At 39.4% G+C, this 21,734-nt stretch overlaps 1 protein-coding gene across 1 annotated transcript in view; it reads right to left on the reverse strand.

The window, feature by feature from the left end:
- Positions 1-21,734, reverse strand: part of NOS1 (nitric oxide synthase 1) — a 1,255,637-nt gene that overhangs the window by 421,737 nt on the left and 812,166 nt on the right. Inside the window, exon 14 of the mRNA XM_044068292.1 lies at positions 20,148-20,252. Coding sequence (XP_043924227.1) covers positions 20,148-20,252 — 105 coding nt within the window. The remainder of the gene's footprint in view (positions 1-20,147; positions 20,253-21,734) is intronic.

Here is a 21,734-nt window from a genome sequence, read left to right on the forward strand (position 1 = left end):
ATGTTGCTCAATAACTACCTAAATGTCCTTGAAAATATATGCAGAGACCTCAGTCATGTCTTTCTGCATTTCCTGCAGGGTAAAATGGCTAAGCTATTTACTGCAACATGGGAAACTACACAAGGGCCTTTGTAACAGCCCTAATACTTGGAGTTTGATAAGAAAAAAAATACTCATCAGAAATAAAGCTCATTCATGCTGGTATCAAAAAGCATCTGATTTGTTTTAGTGAAAACCTCAGCATTAATGCTAGAGTTAATCCCATTCTTTGCTAAGAAAATGGCTTTACTGGCATAATTAGTATTATATTTTCTCAATTAAACAGTCAGTGGGTGATATCTTATTAACTCTGTTGGATTTTGATTCTAATCCTGGTACCAGAGAGAAAACTTCATGGTTACCCTCTTTTTATTCCATCTGGTGAGTGTAGTATCTGTATATTTGATGAGAGAACCACCAACAACAATGACTTTCCTATTGTCTTCAGGCTTAGGTGACATTTGCAAGAAGGGCTTGTAGATACAGCGATTCACAGTATAAAGGTGTGTGAATGTTTAGGTTTGGATAAAGATAAAGAAGTGTTGTGGGCAGCAGAGGTTTGTTTTTTGGGTGGCTGAGAGGCTTAGGCAGAGATTTTTAGCCACAGCAGTGCATACTGGCTGTTTATTGATGGTGATGGTTTTCATTGACTACTATTGTCACCCCACCCATTATAAATTAGTAAACTGACTACTTACCTTCTAAGCTCTCTACCCATTTCCTGTCATGTTCCTTAAAAAACATGTACAATGTTAAATGCACTTAAAAGTCAGATTAGATAGGTTTACAGTCTGCTGTTGTTAAAAAGCAACTGTAATGTAAGAAAAATTAATACACTCACACACACACACACACACACACACACACACACACACACATATATATATATATATGTGTGTGTGTGTGTGTATTTGTCATATTATTTAGCACAAAAAATATCAAATAGTAAAATTTCTAAACTCAAAATATTGAAAAAGAAAACATATTTTTGAAGGGGAAGTGCGCCAACCTACACCCTCACTCTGCATAAAACTTATACACAGTTACTCCTGGATTGCACAACAGTGAAAAGGGGCAAATTACAAGTTTTCAATAATTGGAGTTTTAGATATTATTGCCTGCAATAGCTTTCAGATATTTTGACTTTTGATTAAATGAATGTCACTCATATATATTACATATATATATATATATATATATATATATATATATATATATAGCAACAATTCCCTAAGATTCCAAGAACAGAATAAGTTATTTCTTGCATTTATTTCATTGAATTGCACTTCTTAATGCTTATAATTGTGCTATAGAGCTAATCTACTACATTTTGCACTGTTACAAAGCTTTTTTTTTACTGTTTCACTGCATTTGTGTACTGTTTTATACTGTTTTAACTGTACTGTTCATTGCTAGATAGTGTTTCATTACTGTAATTGCATTTTTACTGAATTACTTAACTGTAAACTGCTTTTTCATACTGACAGTTGTATTTTATGTTTGTGAGTGCTCTATCTGTGCTTTTCTGTGCATTTTTGTGAGGTTTCTGTGTTCTAGTCAGGAAGCATAGTCTGGATATAGGCCTGCTGTTATCTAGGCCTGGTTGTTTTGTTTGTTGAGTTTCCTGTGTTTCTGGCAACAATCTTCTGCTGATAGAGAACACAGAGCTAACTGAAGGAGGAGCTCATTGCTGTGTGTTTGCTGTGATAAATATTTCTGTAGTGTTTTCTGCCTAAAATAGTGTAACTAGTAGCTGTAATAGTTTCCCACCCAGCCTCCCTATTGGTGTCTTGTTCTTATACTTGGTGATTGCGCAGTTGCCCGCCCCTACTGTAAATTTAATCTGGAACACTTCTCCCAGTCTAGTGTCATTAGCTCATTTTACCTAATACAGAAAGAACATTTGAGAAGGCCAACCCACTTAGGTTCTTAACCTTGAATTATTTTCTGTTCCTCCTGTCTCACTTTCCACTTTACTAAAAAAAAAAAAGCTTTGCTAGAATCTCCTTGTGTTCTGACTGAGTGTGTTTCTCAGCTGATAAATATATTTTTTTGGCATTTTTTTTTAACTGTTCAGAGTTGAATAAAACAATAATTGAATTCAGTTCAGAATACAGTTTGAATAAATTGCATTTATTAAAACTGAATTTGCTTTAATATTGCTACACACTCAAGTGTGCTAGCTTGCACTGTACTTGAATTGCTTTTAGTGCTGTTTTAGCTGCTTTTCTGTAAAACAATATCTAAGCTTGTTTCTTGCCTTTCCTGTAACTAGTCTAGTCCAGATACATATTTGCTGTTTCCAGGACTGTTTGTAAGCTTTTGACCCCCCCCCCCAAGCCTTTCTGTGTTGGAGGGAAGCCTTCTAGCTTATCAGTGGGAGGTGTAAACACTAGGTAGGCTATCTACCACAAGAGGAGTAGTATCTGGCCCAGAAATTGTAGTTTATTGGCCATTTGGGTGTTTTTTTTCCATTTCTTTTAACTTTCTGGTTTAAAAGCCCGCATTTGCCTTGTTTCCCGCCTTTCATGTAACTAGTCTAGTCCAGATACTGATTTGCTGTATCCAGGACTGTTTGTCTGCTTCTGAGCCCCCCAAGCCTTTCTGTGTTAGAGGGAACCCTTCTACCTGTCAGTGGCAATTGTAAGAACTAGGTAGCCTATCTACCACAATAGGAGTGATTTCTGGACCAGAAAGTGTAGTTTATTGGCCATTTGGGCAGTTTTTCCATCTCTTTCAACTTTCTGGTTTAAAAGCTTGCATTTGCACTTTTCCCACCTTTCCTGTAACTAGTCTAGTCCAGATACAGATTTTCTGTATCCATTACAGTTTGTAAGCTTCTGAGTGGTCCCAAAGTCTGCTCTTCAATGTTTCCTTTAGATCTGCTAGTTCTCTCCTCTCCTGCACTTTTATTAGCTTATTAGTCTAGCACTTTATTAGACTTCTTGTTGCAATTATTGTAGCACACAAAAGTGCTACCAGCATTAAATGTTCTACAAGGAAACAGCTCCAGTACTTATTATTAATGCCCACCTCTCCAGGCATGTCTCAAGGTCACTTCCCTGTGCTTTCTCCTATTATCCTGGTGAACTTGGGCATCCTGAGGCAATGTAGCAACTGCCTCATGTACACTAACAACCCTCTCCTCTTACCTCCCAAAACTCAGACTTGTGAGAGATGCACTTATATATCCAAACTGGAAGCCATGCACTCGTCAGCCAAGCTGGCCACGAGGAGAAGATCAACACTTGCACCACACCACATGGAACACATAGCCCTCCAGAATGCACACCAGCACTGCCTTCACATAAAAACACAAGCCACACACCCACCTTCATGGAGGCTCTTAATAAAAATCTACCTAAACAGCAGAGACCTCCAAGTCAGAAATGCACTTAACCACCACAACACAACACTAATCACAAGACACATAACTGTCCTAAAGAGTGTACCACTCAACCAAAGCCCCTAAGGCAAACAGCATGCTCAACACACTAGTCATAGGTGACTCAATAGTGAGGCACACTGATGTCCCACTCACTAGGTTGAATAAAGAGAAAGTAACAGTCAGCTGCCTGTCAGGTGCCAGGATCCATTACATAACGCATGCACTCAGGTCCCTCAACAATGGGTACAAATATGACTCTGTCATTGTACGTGTGGGAGTGAATGACCTGAAACGTACCTCCCTGGACTACATGAAAAGAGACATGGAGGAGCTCTCGGATTATGTAGCCCAGTCGGGTATGACCCTTGCCCTGAGCAGCATCCTACCATCACCCAGAATTATATCACAGTACAAGCAGAAAATTATTGGTTTCAACAATTGGCTAAGTTTCTGGTGTCATTCTAAGGGGATCCAGTATCTGTCTGTTTGGGATGACATGATTGACAGACCTCAATGCTTTGCCAGAGATGGGCTGCATCTGTCACCCCTGGGCTTCTGGATACTGGCTAAAGCTTTTGCCACCCTTATAGTGCCTTTTTTAGGAGGTGTTCCAAAGACCAAATTACCACCATAACAGCTACAAACAAATGCAATCTGAGGGTCATGCTGCTCAATGCTAGAAGTCAAAATCTAAAAATGGACTCGATCAAAGCACTTCTTAAAATGGAGAACATCAACATTTGTGCTGTAACAGAGACCTGGTTCAAAGCAGCAGAAAGCACCCCATACACTACCAGGCTATAACTCATTCCACACCTTTCGGCTCCAAAACTTGGACTGAAGATCCAAAGGCAGTGGTGTTTCTATATTCATAAAGGATGCGCACACCTCCAGACTGGTAGCCCAGCATAATGCATCAGAGATACTTCAGGTGCAGCTAACATTGGGTAAGACAACGATTCAGGTCATAGCCTGCTATAGGTCTCCAACCATATCCCAAGACTCACACTCCACGTTCCTAAGCACCCTGGAGAATATTTGGGTACAACATAACACTCTCATACTGGGTGACTTCAATTACCCCTCCATTAACTGGGAAAACTACTCATGTACCAGTACACTTGCCCAACATTTCCTGGAATTCATTAATTCCAATGCCCTGGACCAGCTCATTCATACCCCCACTACAGGTAGCAGTATCCTTGACCTGGTCATTGCTAACATGTGCAACCATTGTTCTACACCAATAGTCAACTCCTCCCTGGTTAGATCTGACCAGAAACTATTCACCTTGGAACTTCACATCCCTTCCACCCCGCAAAAAGGTAACCACCATGAAAAACGTCTCCAAAGCTAACTTTGGGCTCCTAAAAACAGAGGTGGCTAACTTCACAGCACCCATGCAAATGGAGAATAGCTGAATGACCGCCGACTCATACACCAATGCAACGTACAAACACGTACACAAATGCATGGATCTCACCATACCCAATAGAACCAAGATGCTCTCCTCCAAAAAAAGGAAATCAATTTGGTGTTCCCCTGCCATAAACAAACTCTACAACAGAAGTAGGAACCTGATGCGGAATAAGGTAAAATCCCAAGACTGGAAAAACTCCCTTATCAGCCTCAACAAAAAGTTGGGATCCCTCATCAAATCCTCTAAAGCTAACTATGAAAACAGAATTGCAGCAGATAGTAAAGACAACCACAAGGACTTCTATAGTTATGTAAAGAATCTCCATGGCAATACCCAGATTTGCTCTGAGCTACTGCACAATTGTACCTCCTATACTGAGCCAACAGATATTGCCAATATACTGGCCGACAGATTCAGTGCCAACTTTACTCCCCCCCCAAAGGATCAATCACAATATCAGTAGATTGCTAGGCACCCAGTATTACTGCTGCAGAGGTTAAAACAGCACTGTCCGAGGCCAAGAATACAGCTTCTATAGGACCTGGCAATATCCCTTACTGTGTTCTACATGAACTACAGAGTGAGCTGGCAACTCACCTGAGCACCCTGTTCAATCACAGCCTCATCTTAAGCTTTGTCCCTACCAAGTGGTGCACTGCTACAGTCATCCCTCTCCTCAAAGGAGGAGCGACTACAGACCTTGGGAACTATCACCACATTAGCCTGACGAGTCTGATATGCAAAGCTGTGGAATGCATCTTCATGGACCTAATAAACAAGGATATACAGAATCTCCAAACTCTGCATCCAACACAGTTTGATTTTGTGAAGGGTAGATCATGCCTGCTCAACCTGGTTGGCTTCTTTGAGTCAGTCACCAGAGGTGTGGATGAAGGCAAGGTGGTTCACACAGCCTACCTTGATCTGGCCAAGGCCTTTGATTCCATTCCCTACTCACGAGTCATAGAAAAACTCACTAAGCTACACATCAACCCCTATATCACTAGGTGGGTTGCAAATTGGCTCATAGATAGAACCCACAGTGTGAAAGTAGCTGACTCCAAGTCAGACTGCCGACCAGTCATGAGTGGAGTCCCACAGGGTTCGGTCCTGAGTCCTCTCCTGTTTGGTATCTACTTCTCTGAAATCCAGGCCAAGATGAAGGGACTCTCACTGACAAAGTTTGCAGATGATTGCAAGTTGGCAGGTATTATTAACTTCCCAAGTGATGTTGACATCCAACAGAAAAACCTCACTGAGAGGAACGACTGGTGTCAGAGCCATGGCCTTAAGCTCAATGCCCAAAAATGTGTCATCATCCCCTTTGGAAAAAAAACAGTTCCCATGAATTACCACATCGATGGTAGTCCACTGAACACAGAAGGTGTTCTGGGAACACAGGTTGAAGGCAACCTCTCTTTTGACCACCACATTGCCACTGTGGTCAGAAAGTCCTTCTATGTGGTACATCTCATTACTAAGGGTTTTGCATCCAGGAAGAAAGAGGTCATTGTCTCCCTCTACTCTTCCCTCATTAGGCCAGTCATCGAGTACAATGCTTCATTTGGCATGTATCTCACTAGACACCTGCAACAACTGGAGAGGCCACAAAAGTCCCTCACAAAGAGGATCCTAGGCCTTAAACACTTGTCCTATGTGGACAGACTCAAAAATATCCAACTATTCTCTGTCTCATATCACCTACTTAGAGGTGATCTCTGCTTTACTTACAAAGCCATGTCTGACCCAGCTCTGTTAGAAATGCTACATCTAAAGAAATCCCAATCCCTCCACACCACACACTCCAGAAACCACAACCTCATTACCACAATCAACAGCACATGCTGGAGGGACAGGTTCATAACCCAGAGACTGCCCATGCTATGGAATAGACTTCCCATACATGTCAAACAGAGCACCTCACTGGCCCTCCTCAAGAGAAATTTTTATGAGTGGATGGGAAATAGAAAATATTCATCCTGGGGATCAATCCAGTGGCTCTACTCATCAGAGGCACTGAGAACTAAGGTCGGCTGGCACAATACCAGGGTAATCCTATGGGCTGGGCTTGTAAAGGCTTCAGGGCCATTAGCCTAGTACACACCTATGAACCTACGTCAATATATAGACACACACACAGATATATACATATATAGTATGCATGTGCAAGACTAAAGCTTTTGATAACATTTCTTTTTCATCTGATCACAAATAACTGAAAAAAATTCATTGAAAACACATTTCATAGAAAACGTATTTCACTGACTCACATTTCATAGCAAATTTCATATACACCAGACATTCCACCAAAGTTTTTTTTTTTTTTTCTGGGTGGCTTGCCCCCTACATCTCCATGCAGGAAACACAAACATGAAGAAAGGAGAATACACCACATAAAGTGAGTCACCGCTGACACACAAACACAAACTTCTAGAGATGGGAGTACGACATGAGAGCTGGCATTAACCATGTACAGATGATGTGCAACACTTATTTGCCTTGTAGTCTGTACAATGCCAAGATCCTAAAACACAGCACCAATGATTTTTTATAACCTTCTGCACTATTGTATGACTTGTGATGCAACCATAGTACTTTCAAGTACTTGCTTCAATTACGTTTTTTCATTCATTTATGATTCGATGAAAAGGCAGATCAATGAACTGTCTTGTACCGACCTCTGTCTCTCTCTCTCTCTATATATATATATATATATATATATATATATATATATATTTAGATACATATATATATTTGAACTACCCAACCTAATCCAGTATAACCAACTGATTATGGCCTATAAAATCCTCTATAATCCGGACAATACTTCTGCACTTAAAATATTATCATCCCTATAAACAATCCTAGACCGCTCGATCCTCTAACAAACTACTAATTCAGACTAGCAAAATTAATAACACAGCCTCTCTCTCTTTGCAAACTCTCTAGTAGATCCTGGAACTCTCTTCCAGCTGATATTACCCTTTTTCCACCTTAGGTCAATTTAAAACTAGACTCAAACAACATTTGTCACTTAACTGGCTATGTCAATGTATCAAGCCTGGCTAACTCTCTCTAGAATGTTTGTTAACCAGTTTAGGATTAACTCTAACCTGTGGAACTTGTTTAACTTGCTTATGTAATCTCTGTAAATAGTCTGTTTGTGTCTCTCTAGCTATAGATATATATATATATATATATATATATAAAAATATATATATAAAAAAAATATATATATATATATATATATATATATATATATATATATATATATATATATATGTGTGTGTATATATATTTATATGGATTCCATTCAGAAGCTTGGCTTTTCAAAAAGTCGAATTTCATATGGTCAAGACCATATGATCGCCTTTGGAAAGTCAGACTTCAGAAAACAGCAGAAATATTAATTTTTGCAGGGGGGGGGGGCAAGTATATATGCCAGCTCAGTGATTGTACTACAATGGGGAAAAGGGTAAATTCCTTGATTTCCATTGTACCATGATCTCCATTCAAAAGCTTTGACTTTCAGAAAAGTCGATAATATGGTCTCAACCATATGAGGTTCGAATTGCTGAAGAGTCGAGCTTCTGAGTGCTAGTCACCCACTGGTGTAAATGATGACTCAAAATGACTGTCACCGTTGATGTGACACCCCCACCGCATATCCAAAATGGGAAAAGGGGTTGAGGATGGATAAAGTAGTAGAGTAGTGAAAGTCAGGTACTAGCCCCACTGCAAGACCATATTACAGTCTGTCCCATAGTTTTGGTGAGTCACGTGTTAAAGGGACAGGTCTGATATTGTAAATGGTGACGATGTGGATTGCTGGCATTTGTGAACATAAACACATGCACACACAAGCTTGTGTGGCTGTTTCTCTGAAGAGAAAAAGTACCTGACAAAGGGCATTAATATTAAGAAGGTTTTGCAAAATAGATCTTGTTACAGGTCTGTTGAGTTTCTTTGTTCTTTGGCATGAATATTGGACCTTAAATTAAATTTTATCAGATTTCAAGATTTGTTTGAAATTCTGCGTTTTCTTTGGAGTTTTGTAAATAAATATAGAATTTCATATTTTTTCATGAATTTGTCATCTGTGAAGTTTTCTGTTGCTGTCTTACTTTTTCGTTAATTTTGCTTTGTTATATTTGTGTCAACTTGTGTATTTCAGTGACTTAGCCTTAACAAATACATGTACACACACACACACATGCACACACACACACACACACACACACACACACACACACACACACACACACACACACACACACACACACACACACACACACACACACACGCACACACACACATATACACACACATATATATATATATATATATATATATATATATATATACATATATCATCCAAGGTACAACCCTCTTATCTGCTTTTTGACACTTGGTAGCCACTCTCTCTTGGTGTTCAGCTTGTTGTCTAAGGTATCCATCCTCTCATATTCCATTCTGTTCAGACTTGCTCTAAGGTAGTATCTTCAGTGTTATGCTGAATCACTCCAGTACACAATTCCTTATTGCGGTGTTGTAGAGCATTTCATAAAGAGGCTTCTTCTGCAGTTCTTTGGCATGATGCTTAAATCCTTTCAGGTCAATATGGTATAAGCTACTAAACCCATATGCATTCTTGCACAGATCTAATGGAGTCAGACTTTCCCACAGTGACAGGGTACAGGAATAAGAAGCTGTCCTCCCTCCTTGGGTTCTCATATTATAAAGCAAGCAAATATGGCATGACCTAAACAAATATGGCATGACATCAAATATTGCATGACCTAAACAAATATGGCATGACATCAAATATTGCATGACCTAAACAAATAAAGCATGATATAACAGTGCAACAGCTGGAGCCAGAAGATCTAACTGTTTGTGCCAGTATCATATTACTGCACACAGGTGCCTCTGAGCAATGCCTAACTTTTATAAAATGACACGTGTTGTCAATGAGCTAGCATGATGCTCATCTCACTTTTACTACTGCTATATTACATTGGCAATTAAAGCATGTGTCACATGCATCTTACTGTACTATGCAATAGTCAGAGGGCAGGTAATTTATCTTGTGGAAACCTTTGCCTGTTTGGCACACGAAGATCACAATAAGCTTTATGGGGCCTTACCCATACATTTTTTTAAACAGAACTGTGGTTGACACTGCTTTTACAACCAATTTGTTCATCCTAAAATATTTTTTTATGGATAACCTTAGAATTTACCCTGCAACCCTTGCAAATTCCTTTAATTGATTGTCATATACTTAAAGCTTTTTTGAAACAATAAAATGTCATGCCATCTGGGTGATAATGATCTGTGTTTGAGTCACAGCCACACTTAATCATTGATAAGCCCTTCAGCTTGATTTTGTAAACCTCCATCAATATTTGTAAAAACATATATTGATTTTAAAATTCAATAAGTCATAGTACATGGTTTTAAAATACCTTCCTTTGGCTGTATTGGTTAGGATATGACGGATTACAGAATATTTAGTCATTTATTTTAGTTTTTCTCTCTGACTTACAATTTTATTAATGGTGTTTACATGCTGACTTGCATTTAGATACCATAGCTTATTTATGTTAAGAATTATTTTAACCAAAGAACAAAGGCATTAGCCGTAAAGATTTTCCTATAAACACATTTTGTATTATAGTTGTACAGTTAATCTACTGCAAACAATGTGCTGATTTAGAAACTGTTGAGAACATAAAATTCTGTTTTATGATGCTCCAGAAATAGATTACATAGCAAGCACCACTGGTTTGTATTACTGTTATCTGGATGGCGTGCATATCATTACAGAACCGGTTCTGCTTTATTGCTGCATATGTCTCATGGTACTATGTGCCTGTTGTCTGCCTGGAGCACGTTCTTCCTTCTACATGTTTGCAGAATAACCATACCATGGGTGTAATTTTGATGCGATAATATTTCAAGGCATCAGACTCATTTAAATTACAATTCTGAAAGTACAGAACGTTCATAATTTAGATATTAAACTGGGTCATTTTTTTCATCCTTCCCTGTCTGTGCAGCTTTGCTTATGTCAGTCAGTAGATACAGAAACAATAAGATCCCCTTCACTGGTGTCCATCAAAGTGTATGAAAATGAATTTGAAACAATGGAGACTAAAGCTTCATAGACCGAGTCACTAGAATATTCTACAATTGCCTTGGGAATCATCAGGAGAATCTCTTCAGTGGATCCTGAACAGCAAATGGGCCTGCAAGGGTATAGATAAATATTTGCTATATGCAAGGCTTATTAAATTATTGATACAGAAGAGTTATTTTTTTCAGATAGTAGCTATTGTTGGTCAAACAGCAGAGGAAGGAATGTACAGATTTTCATATCAAGGAGAATTTGTTTGTAGGACACATGCATACACTCCTTAATCTAGAGCACTTCAGGAAGAGCAGTGTCAGTGCCTCAACAGGTAGGACACTCACCTTTGATGTTGGACAATCATAAGTCTGTGGGTCTTATTCTCACCTCTTGTACTAGGATTGATTTTTCCATTGCCAACATTGTAGTGCAGTATATGTGTGCGTGTGTGTGTGTGTGTGTGTGTGTGTGTGTGTGTGTGTGTGTGTGTGTGTGTGTGTGTGTGTGTGAAGGTTTAAGGGTGGTGGTGGTGTTAGTGCTGCATTCTTGAGTGTGTTGTCCTTTGGTTAAGAAATTAGTGTGATGTCCCCTCTGCCTAAGTTGGCAATTGCTCATATGTAAAAGATCCCTGACAATTAATGAAAAGTGCCTTGGCCAAATTATCCCAAGTCAATATGAATACCATCCAGTGAATTCTGTAAAAAGAAGCCACTGACATATTGGGACTAACCCAGTCAGGAAAGGAAAAATAAATAATTTCTGGTTAAAGGCTTATAGTGCATGCATATCTGAACTACTTCTTACTGAAGTTGGTGTGCCTTGTTTGCTGTGGCATAGACTGGATTCGGGCCTGCTGGATCTAGCTTTGTTTGTGTAACTTGAGCACTAATCCAGACATTCTCTAAAGTATTCAATTGTATTTATTACTGCTTGGCAGTAACTTGATTAAAGTGTAGCTATCATTCTAAGTCTTTTGGATTAAGCACTTGGACTTCAGACCAGTTGTTTTACATTAGGAAGGTTTGTGGCATGCACTGTGGTGGCAGGACAGGTAGCTTTCATCCTTCTAAGTTGGGAACTGCTGATTGAGAGCCCAGTGTCTGTTATTCTTAAAGTGTATTAGTTCTGGTTTAAGCACTTGGGCTTCAGGCCAGTTATTTTACATTAAGAAGGTTCATGGTCTTCACTCTTGTGGGAGAAGAGGCTGGACTCTGTCCTTCTGAGCTGGGAATTTCTGGTTAAAGGTTTATGGTGCCTGAATATTTGAACTGTATCTTACTGAAATTGGTATACCTTGTTTGCTGTAGCATAGACTAGATCCAGGCCTGCTGAATCTAGCTTTGTTTATATGCTTGTTGTTTGTTTGCTTATTTCCCTGGAACGCTAATTCCACCTAATATGCAGCTTCTCAGCACTTCTGTGGATCACTAGTGATATCTGCATTGCTTACTGTACTTATTTCTTGTTTCACTTGAAAGAAAGTTACTGTTTGTCATTTTTGCATTTAAGTTACCTGTAACACATTGCACTTAAGTTACCTGGCACTTGCTCACTAAAGCAATTATATAAGTCAGCACTAAAAATTAAAAGCACTACACCCTCACTCCCCACTGGCCCTTGTTTTCAATTATAAAGGAATTCCCAATATTATTCTAGCATGTCCAAAGGTCAGTTGTCAATCTCCTCTCGCTCCAGCTGGTGAATCTGGGAATCTTGAGGCAATGTTACAACTGCCTCATGTACACAAACAACCCTCTCCTCCTCCCAACAAATTCCAACACATGTGAGAGATGCAACCATATAGCCAAACTGGAGGCTAAGCTCTCTCAACTCAGTACTGGCATAACCAGTCAGGAGGAGAAGGAAACCACACTCACTACAATTCCAGTCTCACATAGACCTACCATGACAGCAAACCAAACACATAATCACACAAAAACATACTCGGAGGCTCTAAATAAAGATCTGCCTAAGCAGCAGAGACCTCCAAAGCAGACACTCAAGCAACCGCTACCCCAAAACAAAACACGTGCAACACATATCTCACAAAGCCAGTGTGCCGAACAGTCACAGCCTTTAAGACTAAACAACACACCTGATACACTTGTAATAGGTGACTCTATCGTCAGGCACACTGACATCCCGCTCACCAGGCTGAACAAGGAGAGGGTCACGGTGAGCAGCCTGTCGGGCACTAGGATCCGCCACATAACACAAGCACTCAGGTCACTCCAAGGCAAGTACAAATAAGACTCAGTCATTGTCCATGCTGGTGTGAATGACCTGAGACGTACTTCCCTGGACTACATGAAAAGAGACATAGAGGAGCTCTCTGAGCATGTAGCCCAGGCTGGTATGACCCTGACCTTGAGTAGCATCTTACCCTCACCAAGAATGATGCCACAATATGAAGACAAGATGATCAATTTCAACAATTGGGTTAAGTACTGGTGTCATTCAAAGGGATCCAGGGGATGATATGCTCGACAAGCCACGATGCTTCACTAGGGACGCCTTGCACCTGTCACCCCTGGGCTTTCGGATATTGGCAAAGGCTTTTGCTACCCCTATAGTGCCTTTTTTAGGCAAGGCTCAAAAGACAAACCCACCTCCATAGGTATCACAAGGGATAAGAAACTAAGAGTAATGCTACTCAACGCCAGAAGTCTAAACCTCAAGATGCATGCACTCGAAACTCTCCTTAGCATGGAGAACATCGATATCTGTGCGGTAACAGAAACCTGGTTCAGGGCTCCCGAGAGCACCCCAGCACTACCAGGTTATACCTCATACCATGCTTTTCGGCCCAAAACTTGGACCAAACCACAAAAGGAGGGGGAGTATCGATATTCATCAAAGATACCCACACCTCCAGGTTGGTGGCAAAGCACGAAGCATGAGAGACTATCCATGTGCAACTAAAAGTGGGTAAAACTGCCTTCCAGTTTATAGCCTGCTACAGACCACCCTCCCAAACCCAGGAACCCCACTCGGCCTTCCTGAGAACACTGGAAAATATGAAGGTCTCTCCAAATACCATTATATTGGGCGACTTCAACTACCCAAACATAGACTGGGAGCATTACTCTAGCTCCAACATCCTAGCCCAAAGGTTCCTAGAATTTATAAACTCAAATGCTATGGAACAGCGAACCCACAGACATTGCCAACATCCTAGCTGACAGGTTCAGCGCAAACTTCTCCCCCCCCCCCACCAAAAGGGCAAATATCTATCCCAGCCGAGTGCTGCCCCCCTGACATCTCAGATGCTCAGGTAAGAGCCGCCCTCTCCAAAGCAAAAAACACAGCATCAATGGAACCAGACGGTGTCCCGGGCTGTGTCCTACATGAACGCCAAGAAGAGCTAAACCCAAACATAAAACTACTGTTCAATCTCAGCCTTACTACAGGATATGTGCCCAAATAGTGGCGTACAGCAACAGTGGTCCCTCTCCATAAAGGTGGTGCCTCAACAGATCCTGGAAACTATTGCCCCATAAGCCTGACTAGCTTGATCTGCAAAGCTATGGAAAGGATCATCATGGACCTCATAAATAAAGATATTGGGGACCTACAGACACTGGATCCTACCCAGTTTGGCTTTGTTAAGGGCAGATCCTGCCTCTTAAACCTGGTTGATTTCTTTGAAACAGTCACCAAGGCCATTGATGAGGGGAAGGTGGTCCACACAGCCTACCTGGACCTCACAAAAGCCTTCAATACAATACCCCACTCGGGCATTATAGATAAGCTCACCAGCTTAAATATAAACCCCTATGTCACTAGATGGATTGCAAACTGGCTCAAGGACAGAACCCACATGGTTAGAATTGCTGGAGCCATGTCAGACTCCAAACCAGTTACAAGTGGTGTCCCACAAGGCTCAGTCCTGGGACCTCTCTTGTTCGGTATATATTTCTCAGCGGTACAGGCCAACACGGAAGGACTGTGGCTGACCAAGTTCGCAGATGACTGCAAACTGGGCGCCATAATCGACTCTCCAGCCGACACAAGCATCCTCCAAAAGGGCCTCATAGAAACAGACAACTGGTGCCAGAGCCATGGCATCAAGCTAAATGCCAAAAAGTGTATAGTCATCCCTTTGGCAAAACAAAGTGCCCACAAATTACCACATAGGTGGTAATCCATTAAGTACAGAAGAAGTAATTAGGGACCTGGGACCCAAGTTGATAGCAATCTCTCATTTGACAACCACGTGGCCAAAGTGGTTAGAAAAACATTTTATATAGCCCACCTAATCATGAAGGGATTCACATCTAGATCAGGGCGGTCAACATGCCTCTTTACTCATCCCTCATCAGGCCCATAATTGAGTACAATGCCCCTTTTGGGATGTACCTTACCAGACACCTGCAGCAACTGGAAAGACCCCAAAAGTACCTCACCAAGAGGATCAAAGGGCTCAAACAGATGCCATATGTTGCCTGGTTAAAGAAACCCCAGCTCTACTCAGTGGCATACCACCTGTTCAGAGGCGATCTGTGCCTGACGTATAAAGCCATGTCCAACCCGGAATTAATGGATATGCTGTACCTCAGAAAATCCAAATCCCATCGAGCTACGCGTTCGAGAGACTTGAACCTCAGCACTGAAATAAATAGGACATGCTGGAGGGACAGATTCATAACCCAGAGGCTCCCTTCATTCTGGAATAAAATCCCAGTCCAGGTTAGGCAGAGTCCCTCATTGACTCTCTTCAAGAGGAATCTTGATGTGTGGATGGGAGATCGTAGGTTTACCCCGGGTATCACTTCTGTGTCACTGTTAGACAGAGGCACAGTATACTAACCTCAAAAAAGGGCATAGCAAAATAAATTTAAAATGGGTGGCGAAAGCCAAACACATTCTGGCTAGGCTTATAAATGCCCTAGGGCAGATCGCCTAGTATGAACCTATGAACCTATGAACCTATAACAATTCATATGCAGGTTTACCCAAGCATGAAAGAGTGAAGGCCAAGCCGTTAGGTTTCAAGTTATTGTAAACTGCACGGTATATACTTTTGAGTGGTAAGCATTTCTGGTGAGGATATGTGTTGACATACAGTATCATAATGTAGGTCAGAGGGCAGAAGAGTAAGAGCGCTCACACTGATGACTCTAATGGTCTCAACCGGTCTGTGATCAGGTCTCTACAACTATTACAAGGTTGTTATAAATGTTATTAGTCCTGCTATGCTGTGTTTATGGGCTTATGTTGATTAAATAGTGTGAAACTATAATTAGCTCATACATTGTGTGGAATGTCACACATCTAGCAGTTTGCACACATCTTTGCATTCCAGAGCATTTTATGAAAAATCAATTTAAAGGCATACGAAAAACAAATGTAAGTCTTTTATGAACAGTAAAAACTATTAAAACTGTACAAATTGCAATGTTATGAGTAAGAAGTGTCCTTTACAGCAATAGCAGTTGGTACATTCATAGTATTTACATAAATACTCTAATATAATATAATACATACAGACCCAGAGTTGTATTTCTTTGCTAAACATTCATAAAAATTAATTGTCATACCTTGTAAACTATACTACCTAGACATATACCGTTCAAACACTTTTGTTAACCAGACATAACCTTTGACACGACAGCAAGAAATTCCTCTCTGGATATTTACAGAAATATGAAAAGATATACTTGATTGTATATAAATATCACTGAACATCTCTCAGGATATGCAACCTATAGGGGAAATATAAGTGACAGTTTACTTCAGCAATATCTAAGGTTTCACCTGATGCTTTGCAATAGTTTGTAAGTCACTTGTCTTTTGAAGTATTAAGTACATATGAAAATATTGCTTATTGTCATAATTACTAACAAATAATTTGTAGTATCTCTAGTATATTGTGATATAAATGGATATTGACAATGAATTTTCCTGTCTCCCTCCATAGCATTTGACACCATGTCCCTCAATTGCATGTAGGTCTCTCAGCTGTGAAAATTTGAACATAAATATGAAAATATGCATAATAAGTGGCAAAAAGTTATTAATTTCTCTACTCTGGGATAACTTACATTAACAATCTTAGTGTCAGTTTGTTAATTATTCCTTCCCCTTTATAATACTCTTCATTATTAGCTGGTAAGTCACTTAGTTAAAGAAGCCAGATCCTAAAAAGGTCTGGACACCATAAAGAGCTATGGGTGTTAACTGAACAAATACAAAAAAGGCACAGTATGCCTGAATGAGATATATAAACCAAAGGGTAAAAAGGTCACACAGAGAAACCATTCAGTAAAAACTGCTAGAAAGATGTGTATGTGTGTGTGTGTAGGTTTGCATGTATAAAAGTGAAGCCTTGCTAATGAAGCTTATTATTAAATTGATAATTATATTGTATTATAATATAATAATTATAGTAATATATATTGTTCATATAATGTCATTGCTGCTGTGATAACTGCATTTATTAGTTTCCTTCATGTATTGTTATGGAATCACCTTGTCCAGTCTTCTGATATACATTGTAGCAGTGTGTAACCAGTTCCAAAAGACAACCCTGAATACTCTTTCTGAGTTCATAAAGAAACAGCTCAATTCAAAAGAGTTTGCTAGCTGGGGAACAAGGGCTTTTTGGCCATCTCCTGTTGTGGTGTCTGCTTACTTTTCAGCCCACAAAGAATCTAGCACACCTAAAGGAAATTGGACTTCGAAGCTGTTCATTTGAACCCAACTGGACATGATCTTTCTCTGGGACATTAAGATATCAACAGACCAAAAATGAGATGAATAAAACTCATTAGGTTTTAGAAGACACTTAAGTGCCAGTTTTTCAAACCCCATTATTTTTTCTCCCAATATACATATATGCTTGTCAAAGAGTAATACATTTTAGGTCTGTGGCCTCAGGCTAGGATGCTAATGAACTGATGCAGAAATAAAAAAATAAAAGACATGTAAGTTTTCCCTTCTTTTACTTGCAAAGGAATCTCTAGTAAATGGCATTATCTTTAGTGTTCTTCTTCGGCCGTTCCTTGAGCTGCTCAGCTAACAACACACAACTGAGAAGTTTCAGGTGAATTTTGAGATAGATCCTGTCTTGGTTACATGACAAATGACTGCTATACAGATTACACTCTGGTAAAGGAATCGAGAACTGTGATATGTCATCTAATTAACTTTAGTGGCATAGTCATCCACAGAGGCAGAGAGAGCCATTTGCAATAAAGATGAGGAGGTTTGTCCAGAAAGGAAACTAGACAGGTTCAGTCGACAACTGAATGTTTTTTTTTTGCATAAGGAGAATCAGCGTAGATTTGCAAGAAATCTTTTCAGTTTTCTAGATTTCTCAGAGAGTAGACACAGAATACAGAATAGCTTCTCCAATGCTCATCAAGAAAGAAAAACACATTAAAACAATAGTTCAGCCAAAAAGATTTGAGGAACCAGAATATGGACTAAACGTTAACCCAAGTGGCTGTTTCCTACCCAGAAGCTTATGAATATAAAGGAACCTTTTTATTAGTACTTACAAATATTAAACCTTAATTGAGAAAAGTGAGTTTTCTTTCCTGCCTTATTCATGCTGTACAAAAATGTCTATTCATTAAGTTTCATAGGTCTATATTTTTATCAATGTAGTATATTCTATTTTAATACAAATTCAACCTTGTGCATGCTTTTAATTATTATATTAATTTGAACCTAAAACAATACATTTAGAAAGGGGAAAGTAAGTGCTGTGCCACCTGATTTTCCACCTCTGTCATTTATTTTGCTATATCAACCAAATGCATAACTGATAGTACAGAATTGCATATTCCTACCTATTTGAGCTGACATATTTATATGTGTAAAGTATATGAGTCTACTAAAAAATAACGAATGACCCAAATATCAATGTTCACAAAGTCGACCACAAAAGGTTGACTTTGCAGATGCTGGCACACTACTACATATGCACCAAACAAAAATCTTGGCATATGCAAAACAAAATTTTGTGCCCCCCACACCCCCTGTAAATTGTATATATACTAAATCTGAGTCAGGGAAAGGATATATTTTGCATACCTGTCAACTATTGGTATAGTCAACTAAATTTTATCTGTTAAACAGATGTTGACCAAAGGGAGATTCATCCATGCTGATTTCTCATATATATATATATATATATATATATATATATATATATATATATATATATATATATATATATATATATACAGACATCTGTACAGTTGTATATATGCTTAGGTCGAGTGTACTTGGTCAACATTTGTTTAGTGGACCACTTTTGGTTGACTATACAGATGGTCAACAAGTGGGCAAGTTCACACAATTCTCATGGTTTGTTATATTAACTTTCTCTGACTTTTTACAGTCTCAGAGTTAGTGTATATATTTAGCAAGGGGTGTGGGGGATGCAGGGGAGCTTGCCCCTGGCAAAAATGATGTTTGTTCATTTTTATTGCTCTACGTTTAGCATGTACTGAGTTTGTTTCTAAGTGCCGAGGTTGTTTCTCAATCCATGTGTGTGTAGTAGTGTGTCAGCATTCACGTTTTCAACATATTTTGGTGTCCATTTGGAATGGTGTACATGCATGTCAATGAATGCCAGCATAATCATATGTTTCAACACAAATTATGACTGAAATTCAATATATCAGATCCAAATGTCAAATGCTCTATAAAATCATTTGAGAACACAAAAGCAAGAGTTTTTGTGAAAGGGTGCTTTTCACCCCCCTTAAATATAAATATACTTTCTGACATCATGTGACATCACACAACAATAAGGAAAATGACACATTCCCGTACTGTAATATTATACAGTTTCAACACATAACTATTAGTTTAATTTACTAGCATTGAAAGTGAAAGGAAAAACTCTGATATCTTTTATTTACTTACTTCCAACAGGATGCCCCTTTGATGTAAGGTTTAATAATTTTCACATGCTAATGAATGATCATTGACTGCTTCAAGTAATGTTAGCATGAATTTGGTGCTACACATACTGAAAGCTGAATACATAGGAACATTTTGGTTACCACAAAAAAGGCATCAACTTCTTCGCTTATTCTGCAACACAGTTCTGTATTTTTATAATTTTTTCCATCCTAGTTAGGGGAATGCTACACCCATACATTTTCTTCCTTTGATAAATTAAGTTATAATGTATATATAACAAGTTTTACCTCCCCATTCTCAGGTGGATCACCATTGCCAAATGTGCTTGTTACTACTAAAACTAATGTTTCGTGTTCCAGATCCACTATATCGTATTCCTCCATGGACATGACCTGAAAGAAAGTCAAATGCATTAGAAATAGTTTATTGGCTCATTTTAGATACAAGTTGCTGCTGTTTTCAGACTACCAAGTCTGACAAAATGCAAAAATAAAACAAAAAGCTCAGAATGCTTATTAAACACAGAACTATTAATTATGTTATTCTTGATTATTAATATTTGTTTTGTATCATTTCTTCTCAACTGCCTATTTATGAAACAAAACATGATTTATGACATCAGTGGTATATTGAACACAGTGAAGATCAGGCTCATGATTTGTGACCCAATCAACATAATGCAGGATTATACCTTCACATACAATATGATAGGTGAGCAATGTTTGTTGGAAAAGTGGCAGTGAGTTTACATAATCATACCTTACATAGATACAAGTGGATTACCTCAGGGTTCAGTCCTGGGACCGCTCTTGTTTGGCATCTACTTCTCTGAAGTACAGGCCAACACTAAGGGACTCTGGCAAACAAAGTTTGCAGATGACTGCAAACTGGGAGCCATTATTGAATCCCCAAATGATGTGGATACTCTACAAAAGGGCCTTACAGAAACAGATGCTTAGTGCCAGAGCCATGGGCTCAAGCTCAATGCTAAGAAATTTATAGTTATCCCCTTTGGGAAAAACATGTACCCGTGAATTACCACATAGGTGGCAGTACACTAAACACCGAAAGTGTGATAAGAGATTTAGGGACACAGGTGGACAATGGTCTCACCTTCGATAACCACATTGCCACAACAGTCAGGAAATCCTTCTATGTGGCACACCTCATCACTAAGGGCTTTTCATCCAGAAAAAAGGAGGTCATTGTCCCACTGTACTCATCCCTCATTAGACCCATTATAGAATATAACACTCCATTTGGTATGTACCTCTCAAGACATCTGCAACAACTGGAAAGGCCACAGAAATACCTCACTAAAAGAATCACAGGCCTAAAGCAGATGCCCTACGCTGACCGCCTTAAAAAACTCCAGCTATACTCTGTCGCATATCGTCTACTAAGAGGCAATCTCTGCTTAACATACAAGGCCATGTCAAACCCTGAGCTGTTGGACATGCTACACTTAAAGAAATCCCAATCCCTCAGAGCCACACACTCCAGGGATCTAAACCTTGTCATCACAATAAACAAGACATGCTGGAGGGATAGGTTTCTGACCTAGAGACTCCCCAGACTCTGGAATAGACTGCCCATACATGTCAAGCAGAGTGTCTCTTTGGCCCTCTTCAAAAGGAACCTTGAGGATTGGATGGGAGAAAGGAAATTCACCCCAGGGATCACGTCAGTCGACCTGCTAGACAGGGGTCCAGGGAAGTAAATAGTGTGGGGAGAAATAGCCAGGGAATTGTTATGGCTAGGCTTGTATAGGCCCTAGGGCTGATAGCCTAGTACCAACCTATGAACATGGAATTTTGTTTACAATTGAAATAATTAATGTAACAGGTAAATTGTTTCTTGAATTTAAGCAACAA

Source organism: Protopterus annectens, chromosome 4.part0, assembly GCF_019279795.1.
Source record: "Protopterus annectens isolate FY-2018-M chromosome 4.part0, PAN1.0, whole genome shotgun sequence".
Taxonomy (NCBI): Eukaryota; Metazoa; Chordata; order Ceratodontiformes; family Protopteridae; genus Protopterus; species Protopterus annectens.